The following is a 15,953-nucleotide window of genomic DNA, read 5'->3' on the forward strand; positions in this document are numbered from 1 at the left end:
AATATGTAAAACTTAAAAAGTTTGAAATTAAACGACCATGTAAATTGTAAAGTTAATTTATTTTTGCCCTCGGTGGTTAATTATGTTGTGCTGAAATCAGTAAAACAACTGCATTCACCATTTTAATCACACAAATAAATGTATTAATACAAAATTTTAAACATGTTAGTAGGAATGTATAGCCAAGTCAATTTAAAAAAAAAAAACACAAAAAAACAAAAAACATGGGAACGCCGACAGAAATTTTTAACATATGGAACAATGTTGACTTATCATTTCTGCAGAATCCACTAATGTAATAGATGCTATATACAATATGGGTTTGCATTTCCAATTGTTTCTGTATTACGCTTTAAAAACAAAATGCAATGAGTTATACATTTTGAGGACATGCATACATTATGATGATGTAGATTGTGAGCCTGTAGTACATAAAAACCTTACAGAAAATTGTAGCGCAAATAGCTCAGTACATGCCAAAAAGCTGATACGGTCTTGATGTGAAGGAGTGGAAGGGCACAATTTTATTTTATGTACAATACATAACTGTAAGTAGTTCTTTTCACTTGACACTATTATCCGTTTTTTTTTTGCTTTATTTTTTATTTCAGCACAAGGTGGGGAAGGTAAAAATTTCAGTTACTGCTTTTTGGGTCTCCAACAGAGAGATGACAGCAGAAGTAGACAGGAATCGCTGGAATAATGATTTACAAAATTTGTCAATTTATTGGTTTTCCAAAATAGTTACAGAAAGTGAGAGGCTAAAGCTCTCTGAAAACAGAATGACCACTTTCAGAATGTTGACTGGAAGGCTCCTAGACTGACAAGCAACAGGCTGGCATCTATCGTGACAACCGTCCATGACTGTGAAAGAAGGTTTCCCTAAAAGGTTTCCCTATCTCCAGCGAGATATTGAATATCTACAAAGTCAGGGAGAGTTTGAACTTGAGGTGTAGATGCACTGAGTGGTCCAAGGACTGAGTCCATTAGACCCATGTGGTCAGAAGGTTCAGTTGCAACAGCCTTAATCGGATTCCTCAAAAGTAGATCGTTTAGGTATCCCACAACCTGGAACCCTTGAAATTGGTACAGAGCCAAAGCTGGGGCAGGCACCATGGTGAAAACCCAGGATGGCAAGAACAGGCCAAAGGGAAGGGCAACAAACATGTAATGCTGTTCGTCCACCACAAAACTCAAATAGTGTTGATAAGGCAGAAATAAGGGGATGGGAAGATAGGCATCTCAGAGGTCTACCGAGGCCAGAAAATCCTCCCGGTAGGAGGGAGGCAATGACTGACCCAACATTTTTCATTGAAAACTATTGAACCCATAGGGACAAGTTGAGATTCTTTGGAACCAAAATGGGCAGAACTGTTCCACTAGTTTCAGAACTGTAAAAAGGCTTGAATAGAAATTTTAAACTCACCTTTAGCCTGTAAGGCTGGCACCTGTTTCAACCTTCCAGTGCAAGAGAAGGAATGACTTTCCAGGCTACAGGACAGAGTTGGAGATCCACCATGTCAGGGAGATTTTTCTCCAGCTGGACAGATGTATAGGATGATCCAGGGAGTGGTTCTCCTTGTTCCACAAGGTGATTATGTTGAGTTGAAGTGACCTGCAGAGAAACTGTGCAAAGGGAAATGCCTCAATAGAGGCTACTATTAGGCCCAGAAGCCTCATGTAAAAACAAACTGAGGGGTGCTTTTGGATCTTAAGGTTCACATGTGGGATGTCAAAGAAATAATCTTTTCTGTAGATAGAAAGATTCATGCTGGAGCTGAGATTAGACCCAGGTATTTCAGAATGTGTGAGGGCTGGAGCACAGACTGGAAAGTTGATTAACTAGGCAAAGGTTTGAAGGAACAGAAGAATCCTTTGGACATTGGCAGACAAGGTTATGGGTGAGGCTTAGAAGAGCAAGACGTGGGCAAGCACTTTTTTGAACAATCGGGGTGCACAGGAGAGCTTGAATGGTAGCGCTATTGGAAACATTGGTCTCTCACAGCAAAATGCACAAAGTGTTCATGTGAGGGGTGTGTAGATGGGCATCTTGAATGTCTGCGGATGCCAAAAATTCCCTTGTCTGAGAGAAGCAATGACAGATCTTGGTGATTCCATACAAAATTTTGGTACCTGAAGAAATCTGTTTAGGAGATGCAATATTGGTAAGATGCCTTCATTTGATTTTGGGACTGTGACTGTGGGATTTGAATAAATGCTTTTCTGCTGAAGTGCTGGTATAACCACTCCTCGTGACTGAAGCTAGTGCAAAATGGCCAGTAAATATACTTGTTTTTGAGCTGATACTAATTGCTGGCAGATTAGAGAGTAGGAAGTAAGAAGGGGACAGAGATAAAAATTAAATTTTGCAACTATCTGAAATAAATTGGACAGAGAGACTTTTGGTTAGGTTTTTTTTTACCTTAATGCATAAAATTCATTTTTAACCTTCTGCCTTTATAACCACTTTAAAGATGGTGATTTATGAAGAGTGCAAGAGTAACCATATTCCAAAAATGTATGTATATGTGTACATATACTGTTTATATACTGTTTTGGTGTATAACAAGAAAATCTCATAAATATACTTACTTGGAAAGGAAAAGTGAAATTATCATCAGTAGGGCCACAAGGATAAAGAATATACCCCAAATAATCTGAAACATAAAAAAAGATATTAGTTACAGTACTACTGCATTAAAGTGTTTAAATTACATTTTGTTAATACCATACCAGTAAGAAAGAATTCTGAAATTGTTATTTTGTTATACTGTGAGATGTACATTTTCTGTCAAGTTTTCACATGTGAAAACAGTGTTTGCATATACACACAGATAACATGTGAGAAGAAATCAACACAAAACACAGAGCCATTCTATTTGAAAGAAAAGAAAAAGTTAAGGTGAAAATATACCAAAGTTGAAAAGGTAATATAAGAACAGAGATAATAAAAGATACTCTACTCAAGCATCTATATCACAGCCAATTATCTAACATTTTTTGCATATTTAAGCAAATCTTTGGTCACAGAATATGCTTTCATTTTATAACATCATCATTGAACAGCAATACAAACAATAGTGGTTTTTGACAATCTACTTTCATGTTGTAACTTTCCGAAATCCCTGCATGCTTTGCAGGTCCAACCCTGCTGCTTACTTTCAATTTATAAGGGCTATATACCCATGGTACCTTGCTGCCTACAAGCAATGATTCCTGTACTGACTCTACCTCCTGAAACTCCTCCTTGCAGTACTTCTGTAGTTAAGAAGGCAGGCTCTGTGAATTCTGTGACACAGCAGTGAAAACACAGTGGACACAGTGAACGCATTTCACAAAATTCAAGGAAGTAAATGTGCAAGGATCTTCACAAAGAAAATTTACAAACTGCAGCATTGTTCAGATTAACCATTTCAGCTCTGGAAGGTTTCACCACCTTCATGACCTGGCCATTTTTTGCTATACTGCACTGCGCTATTATAACTGGTAATTGAGAGGTCATGCAACACTGTACCCAAACAAAATGTATATCTTTTTTTTCACATAAATAGAGCTTTCTTTTGGTGCTCCCATCCCATACCCAACTGAAAAAAAAAACTCTTCATAAATTTTAGTGAAAATGTATTGTGCTACATGTTTGATAAAAAAAATCCAAAGAAATGTATATTGATTGGTTTGCGTGGTAAACGCTAGAGGTAAAATAAGTACTGAACAGGTCACCATTTTTGTCGGTAAATATATTTCTAAAGGTGCTATTGACATAAAAAAAAATTCACCACGTCAGTAACAACCCATGCAATCCACACATGCAAAGAAACCAAAATAAATAAGTTCAGAAATTAAGTTATGTGTAATAAAATGGAACACAGGGAAAAAGTATTGAACACATGAAGAAAAGGAGTTATGTAAAAAAGCATGGAAAACTAAGAAACCAGCTAAAAATGTATAATGAAGAAAGAAAAAAAAGGCCAGGTAATGATCTAACAACTATACATTAAAGTTCTCTTAGAACACTGGGATACATATTATAAGAACACATTGCTTTATTAAGCTTTAACTGAGCCAGTTCCTCTGCTATCTTCTAATTCCTAATCCTGAAAATAGAACCAATATGATCCTCCAACATGTTTTTGTTGGTGCAATTTATATATGTCAAGACTGAACACGAGTAATTGAAAATTGGGTGCAACATTTAGCAAACCATTTAAACATTTTAGCGATCCCATTGTATTTTTTCCTTTCCTCACTGATGTACCTAAAAAAGGATTTGCCTCCTTTCAAATCTAGGTTAAAGTCCAATTCCAGGAATTACACAAACATTAAACTTGAAGTCTCCCCCCCAAAAAAAAACACTGAGGGGGATGATACAAGGGTAAATGATGTAATTCCCAGTTTTGCTTTAATATTAAACAGGAGTTTGGCTGAGTAATATGCATCTTACGTTGCAGAATATAGGAATTTTTACCTATCTCTCCCAAATTGTATCTCTGTTCTGAATATAGCTTTAAGATGTCTGTTTTTCACCAAATATTTACACCTATTCAGAACACTCTTCCTCTACTGTATTTTGCAAATAAACACAGAGAATTCAAGTAGGCTGAGGACATTGGCTTAAGTGGGGAGCACAAGCTGTCACAGACCTGCAAAAACTCTGGGGTTAGCGGGTTTTCTCCTAAAGTATGACTCAAATGGTGGATTTGTTTCTTTATCATATGTCACAAATACTGCATGAAGGCAGAGTACCAGTTTGCATTCACCACTAAAAAACCACCTGCATAAAACTTAAAAGAAGTGTCTGTTGTGAATACAAAAAATTGAAAACTGCAGGAGCTATTTTATAAATTAAGTCAGAAAAAAAAGTGTGCTATTTCTATAAACAACAGGAGTGGAGTCGAGTAGCTAATTAGAGAGAATAAAAAAAATACAATTCTAGGTCACAGTTCACTATTTTAGGAAATGCACCATTAATGATCTATAGTTGCCTATAAAATCATGTTTAGAATCTATTGTTATCTACTGAATAAATTGGTGTATTTAAAAAATGCACTCCCTGTAAGAATTATCCATTTCTCCAAATGTATGATGGCTTATTTGCAATACATATGTTTTCATAGTAGAAAATGTAATTAGTTGCAAAAACGACCATCTTTGCTAACTTATATTTTTTACAGCAGGCGAAAGCAGTCTTTTTTAGTTTAGGTTATTGTCACTGTAGCTAGTTAAGACTTAATTGACAACGTGCATTTTTTAAATTGATTCCTTTCTATAGGTTTTAAATGATCTTTGAATGAAGCAGTATGCACTGGAGCTTGACTTTTTAGATTGACAATTCATATTATAACAGCATTTTAAGGCAATGAAAACATAGCTGCATGGTGATGAAGGGGAAAAAGTGAAACAAATTTGGCACTGTACAACCTGGTGAATTTATAAAGTCATATTCCAGCTAGAGGCTGGTTTTCACCTTTATTTGCACAGTTTCTGCTCGTTTCCAGTTTAAAAAATGCATTACACTTCCTCTCCACTAATAGCGAGCTTGGCCTCTATTTGGAAGGCAGCTGTTTAGAAGAGCATTTCTTTCTTATGAATAGATTCCAGCATGTACTACCACATCCACTAAAATTCTGAAATACCTATAAAAGTATTGCAAGTGCAATGCTTTCTATAATTATCTATAAGGATAACCTGTGACTGGGTGATACATGTCAGGGCCCATTTATAACAGTAAATATTTCTTCTTTACAGTTGTCTTCCAAATTGTGGATAAATAATCATGGTGGTGGTCCTATGAAAAACTAAAAGACAGTACTGGAGAAAATTGGAGATATGGTGAACTCTACAAGAGGGTAGGGGGGTTCAAATCTATAGAGCAGGGGTGGCCAACCTGCGGCTCTCCAGCTGCTGCAGGACTACAAGTTCCATCATGCCTCTGCAAGTCAGTAACTTCCCATCTTTGCAATGCCTCATGGGAAATGTAGTTCCACAACAGCTGGAGAGCCACAGGTTAGCCACCCCTGCTATAGAGGGTTGTCAACACATGTATGCAGCTTGCATGCATCACATTAATGGTCAACAGCAAGCTTTAAAAGCTTAAAAAAAATCTTTATTTAAATATATTCCTCAATAGCCACAAAGGTTATATATTCAATTTGTGTACACCATATGCCTTAGCAAACCCACATATTACCATGTAAAAAGCAGTGAAATCACTGTGCTGTGCAGAAAGAAGAGACCCAGCAGACCCACCTACTACAGACCGCCTGCATAAAATTACAGGAGGGGGAGGATACAAGATCAGTTACCCCACACAGATTGGTGCACAGCAGTGACCAATCTTTATTACAGAAACCTACTGTGTAAACAGAAAGTTTAATGCTTGCTTACTGCACAGATCTGTAAGAAATACGCAAACCACACCAAGGTTCAAGTAACAACACACATGCCTCTTGTATTAAGGCAATATTCGCTTATCCAAAATTTAACTGTAAGCAAATTTGGGGTGGATCAAAATAAAAGACCATTAAGGTAAGCCTCTCCCAAAGTCTGTACAGAGTGAGCAAACCAAACTTCAGCAGAGTGTGCACACTGAAAAGAATTATGCATTTACTGGAAAGAAAAATATAGACTGCTGTCACATAAGGACCACATGATCAAGCCCTATTGGATGCTGATGGACCCCTTCATGTTTTTATTTGAAGGTTTAAAAGTCAAATAAGCAGAATAAGTTACTCTACCTTACCTTAAATGGTCGCATGACAATACAACATTTTGTCCAGCAACTCTTTTCATGATACTCCAAATGTCTCTCTCTCCTTTTCAGTGTTTTGGCTTTTTCTTCAAGTTTGTACAAACTTTGCCTATCCTTGCTTGATAATGGTCTGCCATCCTTGCACTGAATTAAAGAATGAAGCAACATTATAATACAAACTAATGGAACAGATTATCTTAACCCACTTCTGTTTTACAGTTACAATCTTACCATGGGAAAATATCTGTCTTGTAAGGATCAAAGATGAAAGCCATAAAGCAACAAAGGCCTACCCTCCCCACCCCCCAGACTTTCAAGCAGTGGCCATATGTTATGACTGCTATGTACAGTGGGTGAAAAGACTAAGTTTGTCTACAAAAAAATATACTAGGCATGGCTAAAGTGTTAATTCATATGGATGAGTCAAAACATGTCATGCCATCATTGCAAGCAACCCTCCACAACTAGGTGATAAACAAGATAATTACATTTCCTTAGAGTATAAAACCTCCTCAGTAAAGACCATAATCACATAAAGGAAATACCACTGAGGACAACAATTTCAAATTGATTTTCATGTCTTCAGATGCTATCTTATTTAGCATGATAAACCTATAAATAAGATTAATCATAAATATATACGCTAAGACGTAACTTCCGGTATCCGAAGTGTCGCACTTCCGGTGCGGGACGCCATTTTCCTGGTTATCAGGAAGCTCAAACACATGTGTGCAGTTTGCCCATATAGGGACAGAAGAATCGCTGTACAAACACATGTAAGTTACCTTTTGTTATTTCTACAATTAAACCCTGGTTATTGGAAATACTACACTATGGAGGATCTCTGTTTTTGACTCACTATTTGTGAGAGAGAGTTTGCAGAGAATCGCTGGTGAGGATCCTATGAGGCACAGCAGTGGAGGTGTGGAGGAGGCCAAATAGGGGGAATATCTGAGAGGTACCAAACCAGGATTCTTGAGGATCCAAAGTGATCCTAAAGGCTTGTGGGCCCTTAGGGGTCACTGAAAGGAGGTGAGCGGGCATTGCAGCTGAAGTGGAAAGAGTGTGGTTTATTCACGAGTGGCACTTGATATATAAAGACACATTGCATGTATTTAAATATCACTTGGAATAGATTCGTTTGGATTTGGACATTGAACGTTGAATTAAGTTGAAGTGGCACCATCACATGATATTGATTTATATTGTTTTGAAGCGGCACTATCACATTATTTATATGTTTATTTAATTAATGCAATAGGAGTTTGTATTGATTTTGGGGATTTGGAATATACATATATGTAGTAAGTGGCATATGAGAACACTGAGAAGATTACAGTATTTATCACGAAGTCAATATATTGGATTACAATAGTTTGTGTATTTTTAGCGCTACACTAATTTATATTTATGATTTATCATTGAGCACTGTTTTAGGTATCAGTTTGAGTGTTAGCGGCTTTAAAGTAGGAGGGGATTCCATAGAAGCGCAGGAGGATTTCTAATAAGAATTTATTGCCTATAAATAAGATTGTCTTTCTATAGTAACAAACTATAATTATGTTCCTAAAAGATTCCATATAATGTCTTTAAAATAAGGTTCAAAGAACCCAACGAAACTGAAATGTGGTGACAAGCAATTTTACTGTTATTTCAGGGGAAGTATTCTCAAACTTGCATTTTTTTTTTTTTTTTAACAATTTAAGGTAGTCACATAGATAAATTAAAGAACAATGAAGACACTGAAAAAATTATTTGAGCTGTCAAATCTGACTTGCTTTTAAATTTACAAACTCCCAGACTATTCTCGTAAGGTTTGCATAACTACAACTGGAACATGTATGCAGGTCAAGTTGGAGTTCCCAATATGTATACTTGTTTAAAAAGGTATGAACACATTAAGTAGTAATTAGCAGTGTGTGATATCACTAAACACCGTTTTGTACCATCACATGCCGTATTTTGAGTACTTGTTACTTGGTTCTGCAATTTGTGAATTTTAATAAAGTAGGTGGTTAACAAAATGTAATGGTTTCTACAGAATTATCAGCACCAATATTGAAAGATGCAATGAAAGAGAATCCATGAAAGACACAAATTTCAGCAATACTGGTAGTTATACAGCACAATTAAGGCCTTTTAGCATAAAAGTTCCTTCTCAGAGGCTAATTGCTGTCATATAGGTTGTGGGACTGATGTTTCTTCACTTTGCTGAAGCACTGTTAATACACAGCTGTAGATGCCAAGCATTTCATAGGACTAGTGCCTTACCAAAAAAAAAAGGGATTAGTAATTGATTGTTCTATAGAACTTCAGGGGTTGAGCATACCACAGTTCCTGGATAAAGGTCAGGGTAAAAAATATCCTGATTTAGCTTTAACGTTTGCAATATATATTAATTTTATTATCCAAATGTCATTTTTGAAAGTTTGATTCTCAGCAGTAGTAGGAGGTGATGAAGGCGTTACAACTGACTGAGGAAACTAATGTATTCATTCCCTCACGGGAAGTATTCCATAGGAACTATTATAAAACCCAGGAACAAGGTGCATTTCTATCCCCACCCTAATTCTCACTGTCTGCAGCTCTTTAATCAGCCACTTACCACTTATTTTAAAGTCTGTTGTCAATTAAATAAAAAGGCAGACCATAGTATAAAATTGGAGAATGCCACATAGTTCTGTTCAATTAGAGTACAGTATGCACCCCTTTTGTAAATATAGGAGCAGAATAGCATAGAGAGGTGTGAAAAGCCTATGACCTGTGGGCTCTGAAGCCAGCAGAGCTATAGCAAGGAAGTCATAGTGAATCACTATGCTTGCCAAACGATTCCCAAAACTTTCACCCAGGATTCATACATATTTCCAATTTTATCAAATTAGAAAAATGCTTGAATCTTACATAAAGTGTATGACTGGAATGCTTGGATTGATGTTTGTAATAGACTTCCAGCAGACGTAATGAGTCAGTCAACAGCAAGTGGATTCAAAACATGCTTGGGACACATCTATATTCAGATAAAAAAAACTTAAAACACGCAGACACACACACAAATTTAAAAAAAACAAAAACAAAAAAAAAACCCAGCAGACTTGATGGACCACTTGGTCTTTTTCTGCTCTCACTCTTTTTTATGGGTGAAAATTATGTGAAAACATTTATAAACATGCCCCATAGTTTTGCAAATATGCATGCATTAACTAGTTTTAATTTGCAATTAGAAAAAAAAAATAACTTTGCTTTAATGGGCACCTATTCAAATGTCCTTAGTCTTGAAACGTACGAATGTACCAAATCAATAATCAGACATCAATATGAAAAAGGTAAAAGGAAAAAAAAAAAAAAAAAAAAAAAAAAGAAGAACTGGGAAACTACCCTGTCAAGGCTGTCACTATAAGTTTGTCTCTCGATTTGACATTGCGGATATAGCAAATCAGCAATCGCTCTGATCCAAAAATAAATACTACTTTCATCACAAGATACATGACAAGAAGCAGAGTTACAGATGCAAGAAATGTAGTTAATAATTTATATCAAGATCTTTACAAGAGGTATTCATTGATCATGAATTTTACATATAGCTCCAGCAATTGGACAATATTGACAAAGCAAAAAGCAAATTAGTCACAACTATTGTTTAAGAAAATAAGAACACATTCCTCTTGCCTTTGATTTAATTCTTTCAATTTGCTGTTCCACCTCTTCAATATCATCAGTGTTTTCCAGACGTTCATAGTGTACATTTCTTGTACCTTTAATTAAGTTTAAAGGTAGGGCTGACATTCCATAAGCCTAGAAGGAGACAACAAAATTTACCAGGACTTTTACAATCAGATTTTTTGTAATATAACAGATGGGTAAAGATAAATTTTAAACCCAGCACATGAATTTGATTAAAAAACATCCGCAGACTCATTCAATTTTAAATTGGTAACTAATGCACTGATTTAATGTATTTATTACAGGTTTGTTGTCAACACTTTCATTCTAGTCATTAGGCACCACAGTTAATTAAACAAGACTGCACAGGTTAAAATAAGAAGTTTCACATTACCAATTAGGAGGAACATTAAAAACCAGTGGGTGATCCAGTAGACCAATGTATAGCAGAAAAAAAAACAAAAAGAAAAAGAAAGAAGGTGGAAGGTAAACCTTTAAGGGCTTGTTCACGCCATCTGCAGAGACCTGCGGTTTTCTGCAGCAGAGTCAAGTTCCCCCATAAACAATGGTTTCCAATGTGTCTCATTCACACCAAAATGGAGGTGTGATGTCCAGTGCGGAGCTGTGTGGGATTATGCAGCATGTCTGTAGTTTCCTCACAGCTCAGCACTGGTTTGCAGGCAAAACATACAGCACCGCTCCGCATGCCTCCCATGTGGCAGAGCGGTGCTCTATGTCTGTGCTGCCTTCCTACTTTCCCTCCTGTCGGATGCTGGCTGTGATCATGCTGCTGCTGGATCTGTGATGGTGGAAGTTGCGGACATTGATGGCGGGTGATAGATGAAAGCACACTGGTGGGAGGCAGATGAAAGGACACTGATGGTGTGGGACAGGTGAGAGGACACAGATGGTGGGGAACAGGTGAGGGGTCACTGATGATGGGGGACAGGTGAGGGTTCAGTACAAGGAGAATGACAGGCGTATGGTGTAACAATCCATGTATGTAGTATGAAGTTCCAAACGGGCTGGGGTAGTCCAGTAGGCACTGAGGGTAAGCTGCAATGGAGCGAAGCGGAACTCTGCGGTAGAAGGAACACAGCGCCTCCAAGTGTGTACTGTAATAGTATTTAATAAGAAGATAAGTAGTAACTCACATCTTAGAAACTAAAAATAGGCTCATGTAGTGAAGAGGTAAAATGTCTTATAGCCAGATATGGGGTGACTGTACCAGAAGAAGATAGCCTAGGTCCACCAGCAGATGGTGCGGTGTATGTGTAGCATAGGTGGTAAAGCCTAGCAGAGTCTCCAAGATGTCCGAGGTTGGTCACATTTGGCGTCTGATTTACTCAATGTGCGACGCATTTCTGAGCATGCACGGGATAAGCGTTGCCCGGCGTGCTCTTTCATCAGGCAGACACCTGGCTATAAGACGTTTTACCTCTCCATTTCATGAGCCTGTGTTTAATTTCTAAGATGTGTGTTACTACTTTTCTTATTAAATACTATTATAGTACACACTTCGATACGCTGTGTTCCTTGGTTCCGACAGGTGAGGGGTTGCTCATGAATGGGGAAAGATAAGGGATCACTGATGATGGTAGACAGATAAGGGGTCAAGGATGATGGGGGACAAATCAGGGGGCACTGATGATGGGGGACAAATCAGGGGGCACTGATGATGGGGGACAAATCAGGGGGCACTGATGATGGGGGGACAGGTGAGGGGGCACTGATGATGGGGGACAGAAAACGGGGCACTAATGGTGGGGGACAGATGAGGGAGACACTGATAGCGGAGGACAAGTAAGGGGACAATACTGGTGGGGGACACTGATGGCAGTGGAAAGATAAGGGGGCACTGATGATGAGGGGGACACAAACGGCAGGAGACAGATAAGGGGGACACTGATGGTGGGAGACAGCTGTGAGGGGCACTGATGGTGGATTTCCCTGATGAGGATTCTCTGATGAGGGAGTCTATGATGGGGGGGGGGACACTGATGAGAGGCAACTGATGGGAAGTCTCTGATGTGGGAATCAATAATGAGGGGGGCACTGATGACACAGATGACACTGATGAGGGGGGGTGATGACACAGGATGCGATGTTAGTCTGTGCAGAACAGATGTTCACGAAAACAGATGTCAACGTGCATGAAAAATGAGGTAAACGGATGTCTCTGCAAGTGAAATCTGCGCAGTTTTCATGCACAAATGGTGTAAACGAGCCCTAAAATAACTGCTTTGTTTTGGATTACTGTTTGGTGTCAGATTTAGACCAGAAACACCAGGACTTTTAGATCTACTACTTTATGATGCAAGTTAGAATTCATTGGTCCCTCAAAGATTGCATGTTTTTTAGACCCTCAGACAGCAAAGCAGTCCAACACAATTCTACTTCCTCCATCAAACAGTCCAACACAATTTTACCTCCTCCATCAAACTATACAGGTTACAATTGTGTTGTGTTATTGGCATGCAGGTTTTTGCATGACAGCGAAAAAAAACGGCTTTAAGATTTTGCAAACAGTAAATTACTGAGGACTTTATTACAGGTATGAGACGTCTGGTATACATTTGCCAACATCCCTCGTATGGATAACAATGTAAAATATAATGTTTTATACTTTTTAGATACTACAAGACTCTTTGTAAATTTTTTTAAATTGTCTCCAAATTGCTTAACAAATCTCATATAACAAGGTGTAATTTTTTTGTGTATGGTATAGATTTTATAGATGAACTTTTTTTTTCCCCCTTCAGTTCATAAAACATGGGTTAACATGGGTTATTCACATTCAGCTGGACTTGTTATGTAATGAAGACATTTCACTGTTTATCCAAGCAGATTATTCAGCTTTAGGCTACAAGCACACTAGCTTATTTTTAAGCTCCTAGCAGCTAATTATGAGGTTTTTTTTCTGCCCTTAAAAGCAAATAGTGTTATCCTATGTGTCCATGCACGCTATGGTAGGCTAGAAGTGTTTTTCAAGCTTCAGCTGCTAGAAGCAGTATAAAAAAAAAGCACTTTTTTTGTGTTTTTTTAGGAGTGATTTGCCAGCAGAAAAAAAAGGCTAAACGCTCCTAAAAGCTTTTTTCTAGCTTTTTTCCCCCCTACTTGTACTGTAAAAATGCTAATAAACCGCTAACGCTCCTAAAGTGATACTAAAAAACTATATTACCAGCATTTTTTATCCAGTGTTTTTTGAGCTTAAAAATAAAAGCCTTAATGATTGTCAAGAACATATGCCAGAATTTATAGTTGCATGGGTAATTCCTAGTACAGTCACCATGAAATGCGTAAATCTCTTTTTTGGCTCATTGTGCCTGTGGAAAAGAAGCTGCTTAATAATCATGCACACCTTGATATAGGGTGTTGATCTTCTTAAGCCACACCCTCCCTCATTACACAAATCACCTGATGTGCTTAGATCCAATTCAAGTTTATACAGTTTGGAGTTGGACAATATGCATAAAAATGATGATTTGGTCAAAATACTCACCTGGCTAATATTTGTGCACACAGTATATGTTTTGGTCTAAATTTATGAAGAAAGATATTTCTTTGCAAAATTTTACAACAGAAACAAAAAAGAAAAATGTTTTTTCCCAAAAAGTTTAGTCTTTTTTTCATTTATATAGCAAAAAAATAAAAAAGCATAATGATGACTAAATACCACCAAAAGAAAGCTCTATTTGTATCAAAAAATGGTTTGGGTGCAATTTCAATAACTAAGTAATTGTCATCGAACGTGACAGCACTGAAAATGGCCTGGGTACGAAGAGGGTGAAAGGGTCGGGTCTAGTGGTTAAAGTAGAATTTCATGTTTACTATGACTTTAAATATTTTGTTTGGGCCACTGTATGCACTGTATTAAACTGTAGTAGCACTTCTGACATGCAACCATTCCTTTTTGTGGAAATGGGAGGGTGACCTACATAGACCTTTTTCGCAAACCCCGAAAATATAGGATTCTTCTTTTTGCCCATAAGGCGTCTATCACTAATGCATATCAAGAGAGTGGCTATAAAATCATGTCACGGTGGTACAGGAAACCCAGCTCCTACATAAAATCGATCCCCGGATATCATCTCACTGCTGGAGACGCAATCGAGTGGAAGGCACTTTACTCCATGTATTCTGGTCTTGCCAAGCCCTACAGGACTTTTGGACTGCAGTGCTCACAATACGCAGGGTGACGGATGTGTCTCTTGTGGAAGATCCAGCGGCATGTCTATTCCACGTTACCCCGATGTCCTTCAAATGCTACAAAAACTCTCTCCTAAAACATCTGCTTAATGCAGCTGAGGCATGTATACCTGCCATGTGAAAGAAATCTTCTCCACCTACTATTGCACACTGGTTGGATTGTGTAGCTGACATAGTTGAAGGAGCAGCTGACAGCCGATGCCAAAGAACAAACAGAAAATCATTTTAAAATCTGGACCCCTTGGTTGCTTTACAGGGACTCCAGGCCCCCATGAGCAGGCAGGCTACCTCAGGGATGGGAAACTGTGAAAGCTTTTCCTCCTCATTATTATTATTATTATTATTATAATACAGGATTTATATAAAGCCAGCAGTTTAGTTTACGCAGCGCTGTACAATATAAATGAGGACAGTACATTTACAATACAGTTCAATATAAAAGGAATTGGTGAGCCCTGCTCATGGAGCTTATAATCTAAAGGGAGGGGGAGGTGGTACAAAAGGTGATAGCTGCAAGGGATGATCTGATGGAGGTGACTCAAGTACAGTTCTTAGGTGGAGGTGGGATAGGCTTCCCAGAAAAAAATAAGCTTTCAAGGATCGCCTAAAAGGCGGACAGGGTAGGAGCTGACCAGACATATTAGGGCAGGGAGAGACTCTGGAGGTGAGCGTGGGAGGAAGTAACAAGGGAGCTATAGAGAATGAGGTCTGCAAAGGAGCGGAGAGGACGATTTGGGCAATATCTTCAGGTGAGGTTGGTGATGAAGCTGGGGGACGTTGTTGTTGATGGCTTTGTATATTATGGTTAGCATTTCAAATTTTATACGATGGGGTAGGGGAAGCCAGTAAGAGATTGGCAGAGAGCGGCAGCAGTCACAGAACTGTTAGTAAGGTGTATTAGCCTAGCAGCAGCATTTATAATAGACTGAAGGGGGGAAAGCCTGTGTAAGGGAGCAGCACTTCACTTGAATAGACGAGTCTGTTCTCTTTCATACATATTTTGAATTTCCATAAGTGTGAATGTCTCAGAGCCTTTGAACGTACTCTTAATTTGCAATGAAAGAAGATTGACCTGTGTGTCATTTAGTAAAATTTGTTTCTGTAACCATTTGCTCTGCTCTATTGGAGTTTGAAAATAAACAATTTACAAAAAACAACTGTAGTAGCATTAGCTACATACAGTATAGGATGCTTTTAATGAGAGCAGTAGAGGCAACTTCCTGTCTGCTGCCAGAACTAAATCGGGTTGGCTTGAATGCTTCTTAGCCATTCAGAAGATTTGTATTTTAATCAGCGAATACAAGGCTTCCTCTGATTGGCCAAGGTGGAAGTGGTG

The 15,953-nt window shown here is 38.1% G+C and overlaps 1 protein-coding gene across 1 annotated transcript in view; it reads right to left on the reverse strand.

The window, feature by feature from the left end:
* Positions 1 to 15,953, reverse strand: part of LMBRD1 (LMBR1 domain containing 1) — a 270,616-nt gene that overhangs the window by 86,217 nt on the left and 168,446 nt on the right. Inside the window, exons 8-10 of the mRNA XM_089681325.1 lie at positions 10,415 to 10,540; positions 6,740 to 6,892; positions 2,593 to 2,657 (exon numbers count right to left, since the gene is read on the reverse strand). Coding sequence (XP_089537451.1) covers positions 2,593 to 2,657; positions 6,740 to 6,892; positions 10,415 to 10,540 — 344 coding nt within the window. The remainder of the gene's footprint in view (positions 1 to 2,592; positions 2,658 to 6,739; positions 6,893 to 10,414; positions 10,541 to 15,953) is intronic.

Source organism: Staurois parvus, unplaced genomic scaffold, assembly GCF_062004578.1.
Source record: "Staurois parvus isolate SC_StPar_1 unplaced genomic scaffold, SC_StPar_1.0 ptg000264l, whole genome shotgun sequence".
Taxonomy (NCBI): Eukaryota; Metazoa; Chordata; class Amphibia; order Anura; family Ranidae; genus Staurois; species Staurois parvus.